Source organism: Leptidea sinapis, chromosome 35 (assembly GCF_905404315.1).
Source record: "Leptidea sinapis chromosome 35, ilLepSina1.1, whole genome shotgun sequence".
In the NCBI taxonomy this organism is placed as follows: domain Eukaryota; kingdom Metazoa; phylum Arthropoda; class Insecta; order Lepidoptera; family Pieridae; genus Leptidea; species Leptidea sinapis.
Window position 1 is genome coordinate 7253861 of NC_066299.1, and position 25365 is coordinate 7279225.

Consider the following 25365-nt stretch of genomic DNA (forward strand, 5'->3'; position numbering starts at 1 on the left):
GCTGGGCTATATAAGTCATAAAAAAATATGCCACTTTTAAGCTGTCTAAAGTCTTACATAAAACATTATATAAAATAAAATCAAACTTCCTCTTTATTTCCAAATAACCCTGTAGACTCATCATTTATTTGAAATATCATTATTGCTTTTGCTTCAACCGTTCCTAAATGTGTCTAACAAGAGCCGGATTAAATTTATTCTCACACTAAATCACTATCATATCAATATCCAAAATCATTCCATAGACCCTTTGTTTGTACATAGTCTTAAGAATCGGGAATGAGATTTGGTCAAATCCCATACAGCCAGGAACGTATGAATAGAAGTCGCGCGTATTGCACGTGACCGACTGATTATGTTTACTTTACAATGTTCAAACAACATATTAATTTGGTTCTTTTTGTTGGCGAAATGACTTTCGGAAGCCATTGTGATAATGGCTTGTAGTTACTTCATTATTAAATCCATTTATCCTCATATCCATGTTTGATTAAGCTTGTGCCTTTAATTGTATTGAAAAAAACTGAATAGGACTCTATTTCAAGTTCAATATATTTTGATTAAAAGTAGAATCTTAAACAATTATAGAATGACAAAATCCTACACTCATTCGCACATACATTATGCCTCACATCTGAGAGAGACGGCGAAAAATGCTCAGTGGACTTCTTTTTTTAATTAAAATTTCATAAAATAAAATTTATTAATTAAAGAGCCTCACGCGGTCGCTCCATTCCCAAGGTTGATTATCATTAACAACGACATGTATGTGACCACATAAACTTTTTTTTATCAGTTCTTTAGAATTTCGCAACACATTTGTATTGTACATATTCTATGATCATGTAATAGCATATAAATCGCCTGGTTTAGGACTTACCAGCTCAATTTAACCGAGTAGTAATCATAACAAGTATAGATATCTAAAGTAATTTAAAAAGGCTTCCAGTCAAAAACTAAATATCTAATCCCTATGGCAATCTCACGCTCTTCATAACTAGTTCATTTATATAGAAATTCTGCACTTAAACTAAACACAGGTAAAAAATTGTATCGCATTTATTTCCGTGTTAAAATTCAGTACGATTCATTTCGCAGACGATGCTTATGTTAAATATAACGTCACAACATATAAAACAAAAATATCTCGGCCAAAGAAGCAACAAATTCAAAGTCTAGGAGCGTTGTCGCTCATGTAAATCACAAGCTACCGCTGTTTGCAGTACACTATTCCTTTTATTTTACTTCTAAAGGAATTTTTATTTCCTCTTTGTTCACTTCATATAGTTAAGATTTTTAAGTAAGTTTGTGCTGAAGTAAAATTGCTTTTGTTAGTTTGTTGTCGCGGAAATATGTTCGATATATTTTTTTCGCATTTTGTATTAAATTTATGTAGCTGGGTATTATGTTTTTGCAAATTGTGCTTTGAATAAATTTGATCTTAACATATATTTTTGTACTAACAGAGGTATAGGATTGAGTATAAATATTATTTTAGAAATTGCTTTATTATTTTATTTAATCTTATCGTAGATGAAATTTTTTTTATGATGAAAAAAATGCTATACAAGAAAAAATTTTTTTGGTACCTATCAAAAATTCAACCACAACTAAAAGCTTAACACCTGAAAAATATCCGTATTCTAGAACAAAAAATTTACATATTTGAATCTCATTAGTAATAATACCATAAATACAAAATAAATTTAGATAAAACCTAAAAAATAAAGGAGTAGCAATTATTATAATTAATTAATATAAAGAAAATATTAATCATTTGACTGACTTGACGTACAAGAAAGAAGAAATCTACAACATATTTAATGGAAAGATATTTTAGACAGATGATAGTATGCGAAGAAAAAAAACCCTCACAAAGAAAGGATTCGCACAAACTGAAGGAACTCATTATCTAAGAGAAACTGAGGCACACAATATAACGCATAGCTATAATTTGTAACTATGTAGTAGAGTAAACGAGGATGGTACTATAATAAAAAATACCTAGACTAGTTCTTGAAGAGATCAGAACGTTTTTTTTATAGTTCAAAAATTCCCAAGAGATTGAATCCCAAGCGGCGCTGATGTCCGATAGCTGTCCCGACTACCTCTGGGAATCCAAAAGCTTAGGGGATTGTAGACTACGTATTGGGGCATCATAATAGTCTTCTTCAGAGTCTGTGGGAATAGTTAGCATACCTATGCATCAACGATTATTTACATCAATTTATTGCTTTACGTGTTTCTTAAATCTTAACTGTCAAGAAACACATTGTCTTTCATACAACAAACTCATGATAAACTGGTTATATGCGACTGGATTAAAAAAAATAACCTGAAGATTCTCTAAAAATGCTTTGGGGCCTTAAAAGTTTATTGCTCTTAAGTACTTAAAAAAAAATATTTACCGCATATTACCCTATCTTCATATTACGTAAACACAAAGAGACTTTTTGGTAATTCCAGATCACATTAGATAACACCTGATGCTACGAATGTATGAATCAATTCTTCGACCCTTCAGCTATTTAGCTGCCCTTAAATACTTTTGTATGACCCTTGAATACCGAACAAAACGCCCTATCTCTACAAATCCGACTAAATCCATCGTACAAAAGATGATAATACTCACTCTTTCATATTCAATTAAATATTTTGTTAGGGAAGAATCTATCCCTCAAGATTAAAGGATTTTGGTAGCTAATTTCATATTTTATTGTCAAAAGCTCGGAGGAAATTATACCAAGGTTAAGTTTTATATTATAATATATTACTAATAAATGTTTTTAGCCTTACAGACAATAAATCCAAAATGAACCCGCCATGCACCATAATTCTAGAATAAACTTCATGGGTAGTTTTTTAGTTGCTTTGCCTTTGCAAACTCTTAAGTCAGTCTCAGGAGTCTAGAGTCCAACACGGGTACGCAGAGATAGCAGACCCTACTTTTGTCACGGTGCTGATACTTTCCCTGCCAACTTATTTATATCTTAGATTTATAACAAGCATTCTCTATCTTCAATCACCGTTGTCATGCGCCTTTTTCAGTATATCTCCAGTCTAATCACCTAAGTTTTCATTTTAAAATATTTCAATCACATCCAAAATTGTACAGCCTTCCATCAACTTCCATCTATTTTCTCAGTCTGATCAAATGTCTCCAAAATAAGGCAAAGTAAGCACTTTGCACAAAATGTTTAAAAATCTAATAGTGAGAGCTGTGTACTATTATGAAACTGGTAGAGCCATTTGGCAAAGGATCGAATGTGCGATCTGGATTAGCTCCCTTCGATACGAGTCCCACCATAATTAGATATTAATAGATAAACGGAACTGACACGTGTATAAGGGTGACTTGTCGGTAGGGAGAGCGCACCACTTTGATACGTATTTTAAAATTGACTTGAAATATTTATAGAGTATTTTCTTTCACCGGGGTCACTTGATGGTAGAAATCATACCTGTCTATCACTGGAGCGTCGGTTGTTCAATATGTAGAACCATTGGCTCTCAGCCGGGGCGTCGGTTTGATCCTCGCCCGCCACGTAGCAATGTGATTTTGGTATTTTCATTCATATGCACGATTATTCGATGTTTTGGTCGCCATTGCTCTTGTGATTCCGCTGGTGTTACAAGGGACTATGGGCCGCGGTGATCGCATACCTTTAGGTGACCTCTATGAATGCTTGTTTGGAAGCATTTTATGTATACATAAACTAATTTGAATACCGGGATCGCACGTCAAAACTTTATATTTGTAAATGGTGGTCTCTTACCCTGTCTGAATTTATTTATTAACAAGTGCCTGCCCGCGACTTTTCTCGGGAAGATGACAATGAAAGGAAATCTTACCCTTGTTTCGTTACAACTACATTTTGTATTTTTAGTCCTACCAAACCGGCCCTTCCCAGCCATTTCGAAAATTAGCTGGAACAAATAGAAACACAGACTAATAATTAAGTATTGGTCAAAGTTAATATACAAATACATTTAGTGAAAAGATGTTATTTTTACAAACGTCACTTCTATTTGTTTTTATTTAAAGATTCTTATAAGTCCGCCTTAAAGGCAACGCTCCTGTGATTCCTCTGGTGTTGCAAGATAATGTGGGCAGCGGTGATCACTTAACATCCTCTTCCATAAAAAAAGTTATATAGCTGCAGGAACTGAATATATCTAAATTATTTCCAAACAAGAATAAGGTCAATGGTACATTTTAATATTACTGCCATAAATTTAACTGTGATACAAGATCGCATTATATTAATTAAAAATCGGCTCGCAGATAAGATAATTTTTCGTCTTCATCAAGTTATTACTTTGCTAATTTATGCACCCTTTAATTCATAATCACTTTTCGTTATCTAAGCTAAAAATTATATCCTACACCATGAACCGGGTTTCCGAAAATATTTTTTATTATTACAGTGACATAAAATACACAGTTCATGAGTCACCGTTATTTAAAGAGTTTAGTGCTTCTGTCACTCAAAACTGGAAATAGCTGAGAAAGGAAGAGAGATCTCTCTCTCAGCTATCATCAACCGGTTTGGTATTAGGCCTCCTTCAGATATCCCGTTTGGCTCAGTTTTGCACTGTCACATGGAGGATATATCTTACGCTTCTCTTAATGTCTAACTTTAAAAGTTTAAACAATTTAGAAATATTAAAACATTTGAATGCAGGCGAACGAAAAGATCGTATCATTTTAAGTGATACCCTTATTAACAATATAAATTAATTAAACATATATTATTTTTCCACTATAGCCTATTGTGTACGAGGGACAAGACAAGAATCCAGAAATGTGCAGAGTGCTACTAACACATGAAGTTATGTGCAGGTGAGGCTAGTCAAATTATGAATTCTATTACTATTACAAATAAGGCATCTTATCAATTAATACATATTATTAATTATGTCATTGTCATTCTAATACAACAATCACAATCATCTATTCATCTAATTAATTAAGTTCAATTGTTCATTCATGTTTCGTAAGCTCTTAAATATAAAATATAGCAGATTTTTTTGTAGGTTAAGCATTTTATCGTTATCGGTTAGTTGTACTTTTTTCGGTTACGCTTAAATTGATAATACAATAAGAATATATTATGATACTTATGAAAAAAAAAAATAGTTTTTTTTTTAATTTCTAATATATTTGTATTTAAACATACTTTTGATCGGAAATATTTGGTAGTTTTCTCTTTACCTATCTAAAACGGAAAAAGAAATAAAGGCTTCATTGAATCGAAATATCATTGCTGATATTGATAAACAATAATAATATTTTGATTCATATTAAACAAAAATTGTATTATCCATGTTATGCTTACGTTGTATTGGGGTGGCTTTTCTAGCCGTTACTGTTACGAGTCTCGCAAACGTGCATGTGTTCCATACGAAACGTCCATGTGTGAACAATTAAAATTTTATTCCACCTTAGACGTAATATTTCGTCTCAACTTGCACGATATGTGCATCTCTGTCCCCCGTCTTCAGGGGAGGAGTCTCAAGGGAGTCTGTCCTTTCAATGTCTTTGCCCTTTGCGTCAAGGATCCGCGTTAGGGCGCAACGAACACGAAAGATTATTGTGGACATGACTAATAAATTTAACATTCTTAACAATTATCACATGTGTTTATGTTTATTGTTGTTAAAATGTTACTAATAGTATTTTATTTACAGCCGGTGTTGTGACAAAAAAAGTTGTGGGAATAGAAATGAAACGCCATCGGATCCAGTGATCATTGACCGGTAAGTGATATTCCGGCTTCCTACTGTATTTATAAGACTCATATTTATACTTTTATGATGCACATTATATATTCCTTGTGTGCATCTTCTTAACAAACAAAAATATTTACTATAAAAATATTCTGAGATATTATTTTTCAATAATTGATGTAATATGTATTATCGATTCAATTCAATTTTATTTATTATTTGATATAATTATGTATTTATAACAGTTAACTAGAACTAGTTAATATTTTTGGCCTCAGGCCTATAAATTAAAAAAGACAGTGAGGTTACAGAAAGGCTCATTAGGAATTAACGATAAATTTTAAAAGCAAATAGTGGTATTATGTTCAGCGTAACAATGTCAAACGATATTCTACATGATTTAAGCTTTCTATGAGATACTCTCTGATTTGTTTTATTATGTCCACGAGTCAAAATAACTATATTTCTTAAAGGATATAAGTTTATTTAATAGTGTATTTAACGAGTTATTTCCTTACTAAATATACAGTACAGAGCGCCAGTGACGCTAAGGCTAGTGCCGTTGCCTTTCAATCAGAAGGCGCCGATTCTGTTCCCACCCCATGTACGTAATACATTTACGATTTCCCAAATTCGAATGCGACGATATTCAAAGATTGTATATCGTCGTATATGAATTCGAAATACCTAAACCTTCGCCGACTAATACCTACATACAATGACGGTTTATAGATAAAGACAAATCACGTCGTACAAAAACAAAGCTGAAATATGGAACATGCCACAAATTACACCGTTATACGCTTCGACTGCATACCTATACATTGCCGCATTTACTCCAGATGTTTAAAATATTATTGGTCAATAAGCAGCAATGTAAACTATTTATATAGTTCAGGTTACTTTATAACCTGATTCGGATAGTGACAGTTGATACACAACTAAAGAGAAAAGTGTGCTAACATTGTCTCTAAGAACACTTTTGCCGTTCCGCTATGAGACTGCGAATAATATATCCATGTGTATAGAGGTCATTATAGTTTAAATATATTTAAAAAATATTTTTAACCAGTTATTGGTTTCAAATATTAAAATACACATCAAGCTAATCGGAATCACAGAATTGCTGGAGCTTGCTTCATGCTGAGTCATTCTTCAATTCTAATAAGAGGGACGTTTCCCAGCTAATCAGACTGACAAGTACCGCAATATGAATAGAAATAGTAAAATAGGAAAGGGCTAGAACAAAACTTTTTTGGTGATTCAATAGAAACGGGGGTTACCTTTGTGGGCGTAGATTTAAAATATTTAAAGGGACCTTCGAGCATTTGACGAATTAAATCTTTCGCTGCATTTAATTGATTAGTATTTTGAGTAGGTAAAAATTTATTATAAAGGTGAACAGAATTTTAGTTGATAAAAACACATATAAAGATATGATCTTCGAATTACAAGTACATAAAATATTCACTAAAGAAACATTCAACAAACTAGAAAGAAATGAAACATTTGAAATATTGAATGAGACTGTTATTTAAAATGTTTTAATTTTTTTGTTAAGTTGTCACAAAATATAAAAATGACTTTCTTAATGATAATTATAATTCAGATTGGGAAAGGAGCGACCGCCCAGGCTTTTAAATAATAAGTTTTATTGTACAATATTACTTTGAAAACATATTTTTTGATGAAAAAAAAAAGCCCGCTGAGTTTGTTCCGCCCATTCTTCTTAGGCCTGAGGCATTTTACGGTTGGTAGTTTTTTTTTTACTTTCAATAAGTGATGTCAGATCCTATTTTGAATAAAAATGTTTGAATTTGAATTTGAATCTCAAGATTCTAATTCTATAGAAAGGTTCAAAACAATTCCAAGAAGCAAATAATAAAAATAGCAAGAGTTCCAGTTTGATTACTTACTTAATTTTTCGGTCGGTAAAAATCCAGACATCGAATACAACATTCTCTCCCGCTCTCACAGTCTAAAGACAAATATCGGTCAATTAGAGAGTTTTTTGGTTTCGAAACAAAAAAAAATAATGTATGAAAACTTTACTTCACAGTTGATCCTGAAAATTCATTCATGAAGTGAGATATTTAACGTTTCATGTTTTGAATGAAATTCTACACTTCGATTTACATTCTAAAAATCTCTGAATTTTTATAAGCTGTTTATAATATAACTAGCTGACCAGACAGACGTTGTTCTGTACATAATAAATAAAATACCGTTTTTGATGAATTTGTCAATAATTTTTCATTGTAACATAATAATAAGTTGTTATAATGAAATTGTTTCACAGCGGAACTGTCACACCGTGCGTCAAAAATACTCTCACAGAAAATATGTCCAAACAAAACAAATATTGGAAATAAAAATAATTATGGGTCCCAAATCGAAATAAAAACTATCCTATCTCTTAAGTTGGACTAAACTGCACTCCATGAAGTAATCCCCATTGAAATCCGTTCATTAGTTTAGGAGTCCATTGAGGACAAACATTGTGACACGAGATTTATATATATTAAGATTGTATTTATAGTGTGAAGTATTTGATTTGAATTGTGATAGTTGTAAAAAGTTGTTTTTAAAAAATAATTATATTTTTGGGGGTGATTTTATCTCTTAATGGTAAGAGCTAGAATTCAAAAGAATGTATTAAACATTATAATATTATGTATCCTCTTATTATATATTTTTTAATTTTTTCTTACGAGATTTGATCATTGAAACGGTTTTCAACACAATTTCTAAGGATTTTCTTTGTTTTTTTTTCTAATAAAGACTTAAATATTTCTTCAAAAACGAGGTATTAGCAGTGTTGCATATTAGTTGCAACAAGTATACAGAAAATTTGATACTTTCACATAACAACGAATAGACAAATATAATATATCTGATATATAAAATTGTCATGTCGCGGTGTTTGTAGTTAAACTCCTTCGAAACGGCTTGACCGATTCTCATGAAATTTTGAGTGCATATTGGGTAGGTCTGAGAATCGGACAACATCTATTTTTCACCCCCCTAAATGTTAAGGGTGATCCACGCCAATTTTTATTTAATTTTTTTGACATTTTTTATAAATTTGTTTGATTTGTCAGCATTAAAAAATACATTTAACTTCAAATTTTCACCCATCTTCGATCAACAGTTACTTTTGTATCGCGATTTTAATATCGGCAATACAACGTTTGATGGGTCACCTAGTTCTCTATATAATTTGGTCATCAATATTACTAAATATGCATACAATAAAAAAACCGAAAATAAACTTCTATAAAATTTTAATGTTACATTGACTCTTCAGCTATAAGAATTTAGTGTTCTCGTAGTTAGAATATAAATCCACGTGATTCACTTTTTATGAAACCATCATAAAGTGAATTTTGTCCATTGATACGTCGACTTCATCAAGTCACCCCGCCCTCACTCGTTTAGTAATTCGATAATTGAAATTGTGCAATTGCGTGCAAAACGCCGCGACGAATTCATTACACTCCTTTGCAATTTATTTTTTTACCCGACTTTTTTGTACACTGTCGCCGACGAAATGATAGCAAATTCACGGTTTAATTATTTTATGTGTGCCATAATAGTTTATTTAGCAAATGGACGACGGTGTTAATTTATAGGAGTATTATTACGTTTTGATGTTGTTAATTATATTTTCGGTCGAGGTAAGTAATTATTTTGCCATTAGGTTGTCGTGCGATGTTTTTTTAATTTTGCGTGAAATTATATGTGTAGCATGAATATCATAAAAAACTACAGATGTTATTTGTTATAGGGTATGTAAGCACTGACTATAAACTACTAAACTATGCTATTTTAGGTATGCTATATTACTCTTTGTCTTAAATATAAAAATTTAATATGGATAAAAATATTTTAATTGCATTTATTAAAATATTTATAAGAAAAATTCGCAAGTGAATCGTTAAATGATCCCTCAAGGAACTGGATTTAGCTATTCTTCTGATGATTTTGATTTCAAATTCTTCTTCATTTAAGTTAATTATAGAGGGAGACAAATGATTAAAGTTTTCTTTAGTGTTAATTCCGCCAATATTTCTTTTTTAAAACAATTCGACACGTGTTCTCGAGCTTCGATTTTGGCGAGACAACACGTCCTGAGGATGCCTCGTGTAGAGGCGGAACACATGTAGAATTGTTTTAAAAACAAATATTGGCGGAATTAACACTAAAGAAAACTTAAATCATTTGTATAATTATGGATTTCCGCAAAGTAACGCCTAATTCAATAAATTTTCATAGAGAGAGACGTTTTGAAAAATTATGCCCACAATGCCGTGCTAGATTCTTGAAGGCACAAAATTCTGAGTGACACGGAAAATAAAAACATAACTTTGAGACATAAGTTAATTCAAGCTTCACTAACAATGACATTCTTCAAATCTAAATAATTTGATATTTTTAAAGTTCTGGGATTAATTAATTTAAATTAAAAGTAAAAAAAAAAACTTTTTACATGATAAATTGATTTCAAAGAGCGGCATCTCAAGTCAATTCCTAATACGGAATTATTGGGGTAGAACAGGATTTCAACAGCTGTAAAATAGATCCTGTAAATGGATCCACAACCTGAGAGTTGAACAAGTTATACCAAAATTTACGTCCCATACGTAGGTACTCGAACAGTTGTCTCAGTTGGAATGCGCGGTCAGACGGAACCCGAGATATCGCGGGTTCGAGTCCTGCATCGTTCATAAATGTTTGTTACAAATTTATATCGTTTATTTCGTTAATTTGTATCCTGTAAACCGTCTTCTTTTGCTGTGGTAGTTGACATCCTGAGCAAAGGTAAGAAAAATAAAAAAAATGTGCGCCGTCACGGGACGCCTGGCAGATGTGAAACATCGACATTATTTTGTAAAAGTAATATGCAGAAAAGAACATATTGTGATAGGAACTAAATATGTCATAATGATAAAATAAAATATTACGATTTTTTTACAGATAACGATGACTATTTATTGAATAAACATTTATTTTCATTAAATACAAAAATTTACGAATTTATTTCAAATCGTGACTACTTAATTCGTTTAATCAGTGACTTCGGTAATAGTTATATTCGATGTTGCCTCTGAGGACGGTATTACTGTGACAAAGCGACGCGTCGCCACGGCATGCGTCGCCACGCCAGAAATCGGTTTTACGTGCGGCTATAGATGTTTCACATCAAAAAAAAATGATCAAAAATTCTTCAAAGGCACGTATCAAAAGCAGTACAGTGTTGCACCCAAGCTATAGGTAGACTAAGTGACGCAACAGTAAAGGCAGCCAACAATCCTGAACCCTACGAATCAGCAGCAATTTGTTAAGTGGATTTTTGCCCGAGACACGATCGCGGCCCGTTGCGCTTCTGTACACAATTTCATTATCTCTGCCACCATTTTGTTGCCTCCACTACTCACTTGTAACATGATGGATTTTTAATACAAATTTTGATTAATAAAACTAGCTGCTTCGCGTGGAGTTGTCCGTTTTATTCTATTCACTCGTGTAATCCTCAAATTTATACTTTCTCCAATTTTCAAAGAGTTAAAATAGTTGAAAATAAATCTGAAGAAGTGACATGTAACTATAATATAACAAAAAATATTTTACAGAAATTAGAATTTTTTATGAGTGAATGAGTGAGACAGCAGCTAACACTAAGCAATTTTACAAAAGTACCTACTCAAGATAATTTAGTAAAAAAGGATAAATTAGAATTTAGGTAAAGAGATCAAAGCTTAGCGTTCGACTAAATGTATCTTATTACAAAAATATTCTTACTCCTTGTAGAATATTGATTTCTCACGTGAGAAAAAGACAACATTACATTCGTTTTCGATTTTAGATAAAAATTTCTATTTGACTTGCTAAATTTTGAACCTATCATTGTAATATTATTGAAGATTTTTGAAAATAATATAATTAAGAATCAGTGACTAGCTGCCGACTTGGATAACTATTGTTAAAACAAACATAATCTCAAAGTTATTCGATAAGTTGATGATTAAATGGTGCGTGGTACAACAAACGATGAAGACGTGCTTCAAATTTAAGTGATACAAGGGGTCATGACTATACCATGAACATATTGTAACTTGAATTTCTATTAACGGATTAATGTGGGCTTCGATAGTTTGTTAGGGTATGGTAATTGATTACTCGGAACACGCGTTTCGAAGCAATTCATTTACGTTTACAAATTGTTTTAAAAGATAAAATATTGATCTCTAAAAGATAAATGATAGCATATCAGCATTTGAAACGATTACTTTTTCATAATAAAAGAGTTTTTGGAATGAGCTATTTAACGTGGCGCATTATTCTATTACGTAATTTAAAACTTCGTCCAACTTCTATTTAAAATATTACTTCTTGATATAAGCTATTGTAATTTCTATGATATTGTGTTTTAGCAGAATATGAGAATCTCTATCTTTGGTTAAATCTTCATATTTAAATAACAAAGAGAGATATCGTCCTTGTAGATTTCCCTTCTATGCCAAACTGACAATAAAATGGGATTTGGTTGACTTCATAGGCATAAATTTTTGCCCAAAACTCTACTTCATTTTCGTACGCTAATGGGATTTAATTTAGTTCCTTCCAAATTGGTCCAGCTGTTTTGGATCAAGAACACAAAGATATAAAGTCATAATTGTTTATGGATAATTTGGCGTAAGTGATGTGTATAATCATTTAAACGAATTTATTTAAAAAGTTGTTATTTTATATTGGAATAAATACACTTTTTACATAAAAATCAAAATCTTTCCGAGCTCTAATATTGCTTGGCAAGTAAGTATTATCAGTAGCATTGGACAACATACACACACACAAACTTTGTTTTAAACACATAGATCAGAAAATAAAAAAGACAAACACGGAAAATTAAATATAGTATGTACAGATACTAATATAATTTATGTAAATCGTCAGAGTTGAGTTGTTATTATTTAACTATTATTGCGGGTGTGATAAAGTACCACCTACCGAAACCGACTTTGCCAGCTTTTGTTTTTTTTTTATTATTACATTTAATAGCGTTGCATCATAAAAACTCGATCAGTTACAATATAATAAAGAAGTTGCCTTACTCGACATATGGGCTGCGTCTCTATTACAATGAAATCTTTACACCCTATTTCGGGTGCGACAAAATCGATTCCCAATTAGATATGACCCTCTTGCCACTATTCGAAAAGCATATTTTATCTCTGCAATTTTGTTGAATGTACTGTTGTAATAGGGACTTATAACCCAAATATTGCAAGGAAAACCTAATAGGTGTGAGTTGGGTTCCGTTTTTGAAATATTCGTCAGAGCGTGCCAAAACACTGTCTGGCTAAATTAATAATAAGAAAATATTAAACTTACCAAAGGCAATTGAGACAAAGCTTTGAGGTTTGGTAAAATACTTCTGTGCGTTGAACACCAAAAACAGTATATACTGTAGGTGAATGAGGTTTTTTAGGTGGTTTTTGCATAATATAAATGCGATTTCTAATAATGTTTTTGTAACAATAAGGGAAACTTTAGTAATACTTAAAATATTTAGTGGTATAAATGTATATAAAAGGCATAAAAAGGCATTTATTTTCTCAAAATTGATTCCTTTAGAATTCTTTTTGATGTCATTATATTGTCTTCTTTACTGACAATATCTACTAAATATTGTAAATATTGTAAATCCGTTATTAGATGTAAGTTCTACAAAATAGTATTATTATAACCTAATTTAAGTTCTGTGGATTTTGTGATGTTTTAAATAAATAGGTACAAGATTAGATCTTAAACTCTCTGTCAACAAAGACGAATCTGAGAAAAAAAAAATATAAGTTGTTATAATTTAAGAGGAAAGTCAAAGACATACTGAATTAAATAACCACAATACAGTTTTATTGGTGGGCCAAAATTCAAATAACACATTAGGGAAATGTTCCGCTTTAAAGACAAGCTTCAACTGCAGTTTTCCGGTAATTTTCGGTCTTGTGAACCCTGGCAGAAGCGAATCAGGGCTATTATATTATCTCATTAGCCACGCCGCACCGACGCGCGCCTCTTTTCTTTTCGCCAAATAAAATTCGTTTCAGAGCGGCCGATTTCCTTTATTACATTATGGGAGATTTAACTTCCAAGATAACGTTTTTTTTATTCGTTGTTTAAACAATGAAAGTTTACGTTTGGTCTCTGTTTTCGTGTGTACGCCAGTTTTTTGCTATATTGATCCTCCTTATCTTATTATGTAATTATAAAATCTTGTAACCAGCACATACAATTTTATATGGCAAACAGCAAACAAAAGTTCTCTGGTGCGCGACCTCCAAATGGTTGGATTTAAAGTTACTTTATAAACTTCCAATAGCTTCATAAGTTTTTATTAATAGCGTCGCAGTGTCTTTGAATGTTAAGTAACTTTACAATTTAAACTTATTATATCCTTTGTTGAACCACCTGTTTATTTTTAAATGTCACTTAACATAATAAAACCATACTTTTTATAGTTGAAATGCATTTAGTTAGAAGCATACTCTTTTTATTATATAAATATAAATATTTTAATTTTAATTTAAACCATTATTTTAATAAAAAATTCCTTTAAGGCCCAAAAATGACGCATCAGCAAAAATGAATTTGTAATAGTCATCGTTTACCACCCAACATCACTCCCGACAGTGCACTTCATTTATGTAACCATAAATCTCATTGCAACTCTTACAATTAATATTTTCTCTGACCTATTTATTATAGTTAATTATTTAATGTTTGATACGTTCTATACAGTTATCGCATTGTGTTGAAATTAATAGGTATTGTACTGTTCTATAGGAATGTAATACTTGCTTAGTTGGTAAATTTATTTTGCAAATAGAACTAGAAATGCGGTTCAACAAAAGAAATCGACTTACAGCATTATATACACAAAAAAGAAAATCGGTCCCAAAAGTGTACCCTGGGGGAGGCCGCGCTCCGCTACGGCCCGATACAGATACTACGACCGGTGATTAGGCTTCTTATCCACAAGATAGCGACAAAACTGTGCAAGACTTAACAACTAGGACCATTTTCTTATTCCGAGCAAGCATTTTCTTGTGTCGACTTATCTAATGCCACCTCTCAGCTTAAATTCTACATCTTATGTTGCCTTTTTACAAGTATTGCTCTGCTATTTTATGTTAATATTCAGTTGAAATTGACTATTAAACGAATTTTTAAAATTGAATGCTATAATAAATTATATAATAATACTTCTTTTTTAGTTTGTTAAGTTAAGAATTATTTTGTTTTTTTAATATACTTAGATTATAATGGAGCTGACATGTACATACGTATAAAAGGCCCTAAATCAAAAAGAAAAAAAAATAGATTCTGTAATAATCTTACCATTCATATTTTTAACAAGCTTTGTATCATATTTTTCGCAAAACTCTTTATTATATGTAATATATTATTACTTCATTTAACTTTTTCAATGAAAATAAGGGTCGAGATGAGCACGACGTTCAGCTGATGGTTATTGATACGCCCTGCCCATTACATTCCCGAGAAACCCAAAAATTCTGAGTGGCACTACAATTGCGCTCGTCACCTTGAGAAATAAGATGTTAAGTCTCATTTGCCCAGTAATTTAACTCGCTACGAAGCCCTTCAGACCAAAACACAATAATGTTTACACATTACTGCTTCACGACAGAAAGAGGCACCGTTGTGATACCCATAATCTAGCCGGCATCCCGTGTAAAGGAGCCTCCCACTGGTTGTGTGTAATTGTTTAATATTTTACCCAAACCTCTAAAAATTAACGCTGGCAAGTAAGGAATTAGAGAATAATAAGACAAATATGTTAATATATTATATTAATCAGCAGGATAAAGGCAGTAGGTATTACGCTATTGGTTGAAAGAAGCAACTAGCATACTAATGAGATGTCTCGCTTTTGATTTATGTACATCAATAGTACCCTCTGATTTTTCTAGCCGATAAGTCCGGGTGATGATCGTAAATTGAAATATGATAGAGTCGGCAGTAATAAGCTCCCGTAATCGTATCGACCCTTCGTCGAAGACTCGCGTGCAAAATGTCACTTTAATTTACTTTAATTTTTTGTATTATATTGTAGCTATTGCTATTACATCAAATTGCGATACGTTAAAGAGTACATCTGAATATTAACTGTGAAAGCATCTTTGAAGAAATTTAGTGTTGATGCTTAAAAGACACAAAAACATTTATTTTAACAAAATTGAAACCTTAGGAATTCCTCCTGATTTGTAAATTTATATCATTGCCGTAGCTAGGTTAGTTAAAAGCACACTTTTAAATATATTTTAATGAATCATTTTCGGAGAGAGAAACTAAAAAAGTCTCAAGTCAAACCGAATCTAAAAATAAGCTTTTACCCTAAGCCCATGTACAAGTCTTCTATCTCAATTTCGAGCTCATTTTCGATTCCAATACGTGATTCGTCGGTTCGGAAATTATACGGTGAAAATTCACCATCTCGTTAGAATGTGCGATCCGGGCGAAGCGAGCCAACCGCTTGATAAATTGTCTGGAATAATAATGATGAATTGCAACTAGATCCTGATGTTATTTCTAATCTATGACCACTTTGCTTTGAACTATTTCCTGAACTTTTATTGAACTAAGTCCCGTAAAACATTTTTGGAATCTAAAAATACTTCTTCTGACTTTGTATCTTCGCTGTGATTATGTACTTGAAGATTTTTAACCAAAAATTGATGTCTTGGCTAGGTGGATGAAGAGCCCGTTGGTAGGGTAACATGGGTATCGAGCATAGGGATGCAGGTTTGATTCCCTCTAGGATGAATGAAAAAGATTCGTGTATAAATGTTGTTAATGGGGTATTTTCTGGGTGCTAAAATGTTTAATTAAGACATTATGATTGCCCAATAAACAACTATATGCTATAAAAACTATGTGCCATATTGAGGAAGGGTCTTTAGTTTAAAATCTGATTTGCAGCGTGTTATTATTATTAAATTATATATACCTTGTTTGATGCAAGCAATCATATATTTAAAAATATCATATTGTACTTTGTCTATAAATATTTTCCAGTTAGAATGAGAATCAACATTCTTCATAAATAAAGATACTCTACAGATATCCAATATCAGATTCAAAGAATGATTCGAGTAATTCATTAAATTTACAAATAAAAATGAAAAAATTAATACTGCTGTCCCTCCGATTGGCCCTTAAATTAATAAAAGAACTTCGCATTTTCATTTAATTAGCGGTAAGACTTTATCATCCTCTCTCATTGTCTTCGTTCATGTTTTATATAAGGAGATGAAGAATATTCAATGTAATTTTATGTTCATATTTTAATTATCCATTTAATCCGACCAAATGAGACAAATTTATTAAATGTTTTATTTGAAACACAAAGAATACTCATTGAAATTAAGTAACGTTAATTGTTACCTTTATGATGACATTGCGTGTGTTAGGGTCAGATAGCTAACTAATTGTTTACTGTGAATTTAACAAAGAGCTCATAATAATGGATGTGCCTTTATTTTAAAAAAAATATTTGCTAAAATATTAAAATATTGGCAAATTGAGAATGAATAGCTTGCAGTTCGTCTACTGTCCTTATTTTTTTTTAAGAACCTATCTATAATATCTCTCTTCAATTAATAAGTAATACGTAAAATTGTGATATATTGCAAGTAATTTGTATCTTTTATTTTATGTTTGAGCGTAATAGTACGCTAAAATACTCAATGTTTTATTAAAGTATTTATATTTGCTATAATTCGTACTTTAGGCAATTTTTTAGAAATGTCTTCAGTGGGAGTACGAAAGGAGAAAGAACATTAAAATGAGACAATTTGCGTGTCAAATAATTTAAAACCACATACTTCTTAATTTGGGTCAGTAAGCAATTCTACAATTTATTTTTGTATTAATTTTCTGCATACACATACTAAATGTGAACCATAATAAAATTACTATTTATGTTGAAATCACTTTTTACATCTATGCAATTATTTCATAGACTCCCAAATATTTAATTTGAATGGTTATTATTAATTGAGTCCATTACTGAAATGACATTTTTCGAGTTCAGTGATTGTTTTGTTCATGGTTCATGGAAATTAATAATTAAAGTAACATAACCACCTTGATGTCATATTCCTATAGTAATAAATAATAATAAACGAGAAGGTAGAAATTCGCTTGAACATACATTTCTTATGTAATATCCGGTTACATTATCTCCGGACCTGACGCCGATGACGTCACATCGTCGCTTTGTTACGGTGTACAAAACAAGCATCACTAGGATATTATTATTAATAAATAAACTGATTAATTTTTTATGTACCTATTATTGATGGATATAAAGGTGTTGTGTAGTGATGAGTTTCTTGCGCCCATTCTTCTCAGGTCTGAGGCAGTCTCTTTTGAATGGGTGGTAGATTTTGACGTTCAATAAGTGATTATAAATCCTATTTTGAATAAAATTATTTGAATTTGAATTTGAATTTGATGCTGATTATTATTATTATAATGATAAAAAATCATTGAAAGAATCTGGGTTAAGTATTCGTTAAGTACAAAAAGTAGGTATTTATTTTTGTGACAGAATTGAGACCGAACAACAGAACTATTAACAACAAAAGTCAATAGGTAACAATGCAAACTTCAAAAACAAAACAGTTATAGCAAGAAAATATCACGACGACATGTATCAAACGGTAATGAAACTACAAACCGTACTGACGCAACAGGACTAGCGCGAGAGCTCACGAATTATCAGCACATTGGGCTATGAATCAATTTTGTTGGTGGTACTTTAAATGATGATTTTCCATGCTTATGACCTTTTTCTACACTAATTATTTTTACATTAATTTATCAATATTGGTGAAATATTAGTTTTTCTCTAATAAGCTTTCAATGTAAAAGTACGTATTAGTCCCTTTTTTCATTTCATTAAATCTTTTACACACTCAAACCTTATACCTTTCTATTGTTTTTAATTTTTCCCTTTATTCATTCTATTATTCGTCTTAGACAATAATCCAATCAAATTAAACTTTCGTCTTACCATATACAAGTACGTTTGAAGCGTGCATTATTGTAATGTTTAATTATGTACTTTTTCTGTAACATTGCTTGTATTTGTAATAACATCGTAGGAAATGTGAGATTCTCGCTCTGCAGGTGAGACTAGCACTTCTCCGCCCTATTTGGTTTGATCGGTAGTTTCTACCTTGGACAATTTATACGTCTAAATAGAGCCTTTTGCTTTTAGACAACCGATGAAAACAGGCCAGCTATATTTCGTTAGTGTGCGTGACAAGCTACGTCTTCCACTCGCGATTTGTATATCACTTTTATGTAAATTTCCGTGTATTGCTCAAAATAGAGGTTTTCAGAGCGGTCACAGTCTATCTCAACATATAAATGATGTAAGGTTTTTACTTCAAGAAGATCGACTCCGACTTATAATAAATAATTTATGATGCAAATGAGCGATACAAGGATACCACAGCATGGAAGTAAGTTTAAATACGTATGCGTGAAAGCTGTTAGCATCCTCAGAAGGGGATGCAAGACGTCAGCACGCTTAAGCACCAATTAATTATTAAGCAACTCTGAGCTCCTTGCCTAGCTCTTTGACGGCGAGTGTACAACAATGTGGGCGGCTGTCTTGATTGCCTGCTTTGTAAATTGCATTATCGCGGTTTGCTTGTTTACTTAACATAGAAGCGTATTATCTCATGGCTTGTTAAAATAATCAAATTCATATAGAGATGAGAGGGAATGTGTATGTAGATAATTTGTATGTTTCTTATTTTAAACAAATTAAATGTATTTAGGTATTGACTGCAGTAAGTGTTGATTTACCTGCCTTTATGAAGTTAACTCTTTCAAAGTTCTACGAAAATTTTTATTATAATTCACTTCTTTTCAAATTTTCTTGATTATCTTAAATATTTACATGTATTCTTTTAAATTTCTACTTTTAAAATCCAAACCATCCTTTGGGATGTGCAAATGACTTTAAAATTTAGCTTACAATTCTAGTTCGACAGTTGGTATGTGAATCATGTACCGATGTACCTTCTAACAATTAAGCTTAACGTTTTGAAAAATGGAAGAGCAGGAGAAACGAGCCTACCTTCGGGACATCTGATGGTTAGTGATCACCGCTGCCTACACTGTTCTGCAACACCAGAGGAATCACAGGTTGTCGTTATTTTAGATAGACATACGGGCTCTTTTTTAAGCTCCAAAAAATCCTTTCGTCCCGGGAACATCGTGTCGGGAATTGAGTCCAAAATTTCGCAGTTCGTGGCGAGTTTGTACGTAGCTAATTTGGCTTTGTCTTCCAGCTTAACATGGAAATGACAATTGCTTGAGATTTCAAGGCTCAGTAAAGTGGTTCACGTGTAAATTTTAGTCCCCTTAAGGTTAAATAAAGAATGGTTCATTTTTTTACCTTATTCGGCAAAGTTTTCGAGATTCCGTAAAGAATCAGATTTTTTCAACATTGGTCTACGACTTCCTGAGAAAAATTTGCATGGATGGTATCTGCAATACTTTATCAAAAAAATCTAATGATATTAAAACTGGTTCATTTTATATATCCCGTTTGATGAAATAGTAGTGCAACTGAGAATCTCGAAGAATTGAGAGCTTTTAAGCTGCTCATCGGTAAACATATCGAAGGGGTCCTCTTTGATAGGAGCGCCTTTTTCAATTGTCACTTATAAATCCAATTTTCACCATACATCACTCCGTATTGATAGGGTGGGTATTTATAGCTAGAGATATTAATTCTGTATCCAGTTTAAGCTTACTTTTAAAATGGTATTATATCAACGTAGCATGACGCTGAGTCAGCTCCTTTTAATAACAATAACTGCTACACAGTACTTTTAAATTAAGATAATTCCTATAATATAATACATATACTTGTTTATATTTGTCATTTGTATTATTTTTATGTTATTAGTTCTTAATTTTTTTTTTACCTCTGTAAGTTCTTTTTTACTTTTATTATTCTTTGTGGTTTGTGTTTGTTATTAATAAAGTTTTCTTTCATTCATTCATTCATTCAAAATTTATAACAAATTTGAAGACCTTTTCAACATAATATTTTAAAAATCAAATCACAAATCGCAGCTACACTCGCAGAGCTTCGTTCGAGTATTGTGACCGGCACGCGGTACTGCAGTGAATTCTGTCTTGGTTGTATCTTCATTTTCTGTCATAAAAAAGGAAATAAAGCCCTTTTTGGAACAATTGATTAAGACAGTGTAAATGTTTTGATTTTTGGTGTGAAGTAAGTGAATGTATAAGCCCCTTTAAAAGAAATTCGGTTATACTTTCACTGGGGTCTCTTAAATTGCATTGAACTCCCATTAACGCTGTGTCAGATTAGATTTCGATCTATGCATTTGATAAATGAGATATAATGCATCTGGGAACCGATAACGTAACGAGATTCATATATTTGTCGCTCTTTGAAGTTATTATTTTTTGGGAAAAATTATCAGAATGAATTATTATTACGATACGCGAGCACACCGTCACGCAAATTCGACACCTTGACGTTAGCTGGTAAACTAGAGCATTTTCATCATACTTCAACTACCAAACCTCTTGTAAATCATAGGTCCACTGACCCACAGCAACCAAACAACAAGAATTAAATTTATATACAAGTTTTAAAATAAAAAAATTAGGAAAACGGTTGACCCTAAGGGCCATCCCTGCAACTTCCAGCTAATTCCATACCTAAACGCTTCAATTTGTACTTTTGATTTTGAGCTCTTTGAGATCAAAAGTCAGGTAAAAGTTTAATTAAACACTATTTTTTGAATTTTCAAGCCGTTTTTCACGCGGTTGGTGACATTCAAAGCAGTATTTAAAGCCTCAAAAGAATCTTTGAGTTTCAATTGATCGAACTCGGAATTTTGAAGTAATTCCAAAAAAATACTTTTTTCGGTATTCTGCCATCAACGATAACTCACGAACGAATCAACCGATTTTAACCGGCTTGATGGCGATCGACGTGGTTTTTTGATGTTAAGAGCTGATTAGTTTTTGAAATCGATTGATATAGCAGTTTCATATTTATTCCAAAAAAAATCTTAGTTTTATTGAGATTTCTTATCTCATCTCAATATCTTATCACAATCTACTGGTCCGATTTGTATTCAAAGTCTAAGATTGATCAAGTCCTTTCGAATGGTGCCAAGCGCGATGAAATTGGTCGAGCCGTTCAAAAGTTATAAGTGGTTTACATACATCATTTTCAATTTTCTTAGCGGGTAGTTAAATAAAATTATTCTCTAGAATTAAAAAAGAAGAATAACATCTTACGTGCGATAGATAATTTTCACAAATATTACAATAAAATATTAAAACCCTAACTCCTTAAAAATTTTATACGGAGAAATTTGTGTTTATATAATAAGTAAAGAAAGACACAATGCTGTTCAAGTAATTTATTGATCACAGTAACCTAGTTGTAAATGTTCATTTTAAATCACTATTACAAGACGAACAAAGTACGTTAATTCTCATTTATTTTGCCTCTCTCTTTGCGCTCTCGTGTCACGGAAACTTAATGAAAGAATTAGCTTTCATTACAACTGATACGATTCGTTAAAGGGATTCTGGAATGGACCTAAAGTGCCCTCCAAGCTTTTCAGTACCAATACGTGGGATCAGACGTTAATCTGAGATTAGATTACTACATCATTGTTGCTGCAGATTACACAATAACAAAATTGTGACACTGATATAACAAAAATACTAATTATTTGCTTTTATAAGAGGATCCCAGAAAATTTAAGAAAAAAATGTGTTATGAAATTTAAAAGATCGTTAAAAACTTTGTGTGATAATGGTTACTATAACATAAATTCATTTGCACAGAATGGGAATGGAACGAACACCCTCAGGCTATTTAATTATAAATGTTTATCCCAACCACATTTTAATGAAAAAAAATATCCCGCTGATTATAATGCGCCACTTTTCTGAGGCACTCTATTTCAAATGTTCAATAAGTGATTTTAAATGCTATGTTGAATTTGCATAAATACGCTTTTCCCATTAAAATATTTTATCTTATTTATAATGCAGATCTATATAGATACCGTATTTTGTACAAAATTATTTTTCTCAATCTAGTAACTTAAAGACATCTGATTTACTTAAAAATTTGAAATTTAATAAAAAGAAATATAATAGCATCCTAACCTCACAGCGATATTTAAAAAAATATGCGAAACACGTCCGATTAAGACAAACCGAGTCTTTAAATTATTAATATTATGACAATTATACTAAAAAAACATCCTATAGAATGTAGAAAATATTTTGATATATCGGAGAGTTCATTCTATAGCGAAATAAAGTAAGATTTTTACGAATAAAAAATACCATTAGACCTTAAATCGCTGTAGATTTAACTCCAGCTATGAGAGGCAACCAATAAACGAAACCCAATTACGCTCGCCACTTTGAGACATAAGATGACAGCATTAGCTATTTTTTTTTGCACACTTCTGCTTGATGACATCCTGTCCGCAGAAGCCTACCAATGTAAAAAAGTAAATCTCCTTTATATGGTACTACCATATAAAGGAGATTTACTTTTTTCCTACACACCAAACATAATTGGTGTATTTAAAATTTTGCGATGTATTCCGATATACGTGACGAGGCCTTACAAGACACTACATACTAACATGATACAAAAGTTTACTGAACTAAAACTTATAAAAGAGAACATTATGAACTATTTCCTATTTAAATTATTATCTTAAAGTAACTAAAATTCAAATTCGAATATTTTTATTCAAAATAGGATGTGACATCGACGTAATAAGTCGACTTAGCCGAAAAATAGGCATAACAATTTTCTGTTGTTATTTAAAAAAATATAATCTCACTGAAAAGTTAAGGATTTATGTAAAAGGCACGCTGGCGATATAACTGTAGTGCAGAGGCAGACATATAAGAATAGAAGTAAACTTACCGTCGCTCTCCTGTTCGCACGCAAGGGGAAGCACTTTCAATTTTAATGCATTAATTAAGCCTCCTGCCGGATCTCCGAAAATCGTCTCGAAACTCTCTCCGTTTAAATTAGTGCAGAATTCATTTCGTTTTTTCCGTCTACCAAATTCAAATAAGACTTTTTTATTACGCCTCGCCACAAAGGGGTTAATGTCACGATGCTAATTTCTCATTTCGAAATACTGATTAGACAATATATTTCTCTTAGACTTCACTCTAAAAAAACTGGACGTTTTATTCTCAGAAGATTTTCCCGATTTTTATCTTATCGTGATCAAATGTAGTATGTCTGAATTATGTTACGCATTAATGATACTAATTTCAGTTCATTGAAGGTTGTGTTTGGCTCACGCCCTATTTCTTGTGTTACGTTTTTACAGATTGTTCGAGAACATTACGGGTATCCAACCTATGGAGGGTCTTAACGGGAGGTCGTTTGCTTTGCTGCCATTCACCTAAGATTAATGATCTTCGCTAAGATGTTTTGTAGCGACAAGCGTGACGAAAACATTAATAATTAAGTTTAATTTGATTATATGAACTGCATTAATACGTTGAATTTGAAAAAATATGAAACGTATGACTATTTATAGGCACTAAATATATTTTTTAAGAATAAAATTAATAATAATACAACTAAATCCCACAGTCATAAATATTAACTATTAATTATTTCGTACTATTTAGTAATTACTTAAAATTTCTTATATATTTCTATAAATATTCATATTTCTATATCTATATGTGAAATAAAAACGCTGCCAACACAAGTTGGGTAACATTATTGTTTTTATTATGTCAGTTAACATCAGGTACTGTTCGTTGCACGAAAATGTAAAATTAGGTCATTATATTATATAAATGGATAAAATCATAATGAATTCTAAGGTTCCGTACCAGAGGGTATCTGTGGGCGGTGGGAACACAATGGCTCTAATATCCATCCACCCGTCTGTCATCTTGTTGTATCTCATAAACTATAATAGTTAGATAGATGAAAACTTTACAGGGTTGTATATTCATATTGCTGCTATAAGATAATAAAAACCAAGTCTGCGATTTTCATTTTTTGTACATTTTCATTATCACCCTTTCCAATTAATTTAATAGATGTATTTATAAGTACATGCTGTATAATGTTGCGAAACTTGTACGCATTTGATATTAAAATATGAAATATCAATTATTTTCAAATGATATCCCTCTATTTTGGAGATTAAATATACAAATATAATATGCCCTAAATATTATGGACAATGCGAGATTCGAATCCGTTCCTCTCGGGATACCCCCAGTGCCTTTACCAACTAATCCCACCGTTCGAATAACACACACATAATCTCAAAATCTTGGTATGTTTCTTTGTGTTTTCTGAATCGTCTATAAATGGGACAAATTAAATTGTATATATTCCAGTTTTAATATCTATTACAAGTCTCAAAATGTAGGTAATGTTCTCGAGACGTTTTGATATGTGAGTAAAGAAAATGTAGACATTACAATATCTTTAGAAATGTCGGTAAAGCTGGTTCCTTTATCGCG

The 25365-nt window shown here is 31.7% G+C and overlaps 1 protein-coding gene across 1 annotated transcript in view; it reads left to right on the forward strand.

Annotated features, from left to right (window-relative positions):
* LOC126975206 (transcription factor collier) overlaps positions 1-25365 on the forward strand; it is a 77427-nt gene that overhangs the window by 23523 nt on the left and 28539 nt on the right. Inside the window, exons 6-7 of the mRNA XM_050822989.1 lie at positions 4770-4843; positions 5692-5760. Of these exons, the coding sequence (XP_050678946.1) occupies positions 4770-4843; positions 5692-5760 (143 nt within the window). The remainder of the gene's footprint in view (positions 1-4769; positions 4844-5691; positions 5761-25365) is intronic.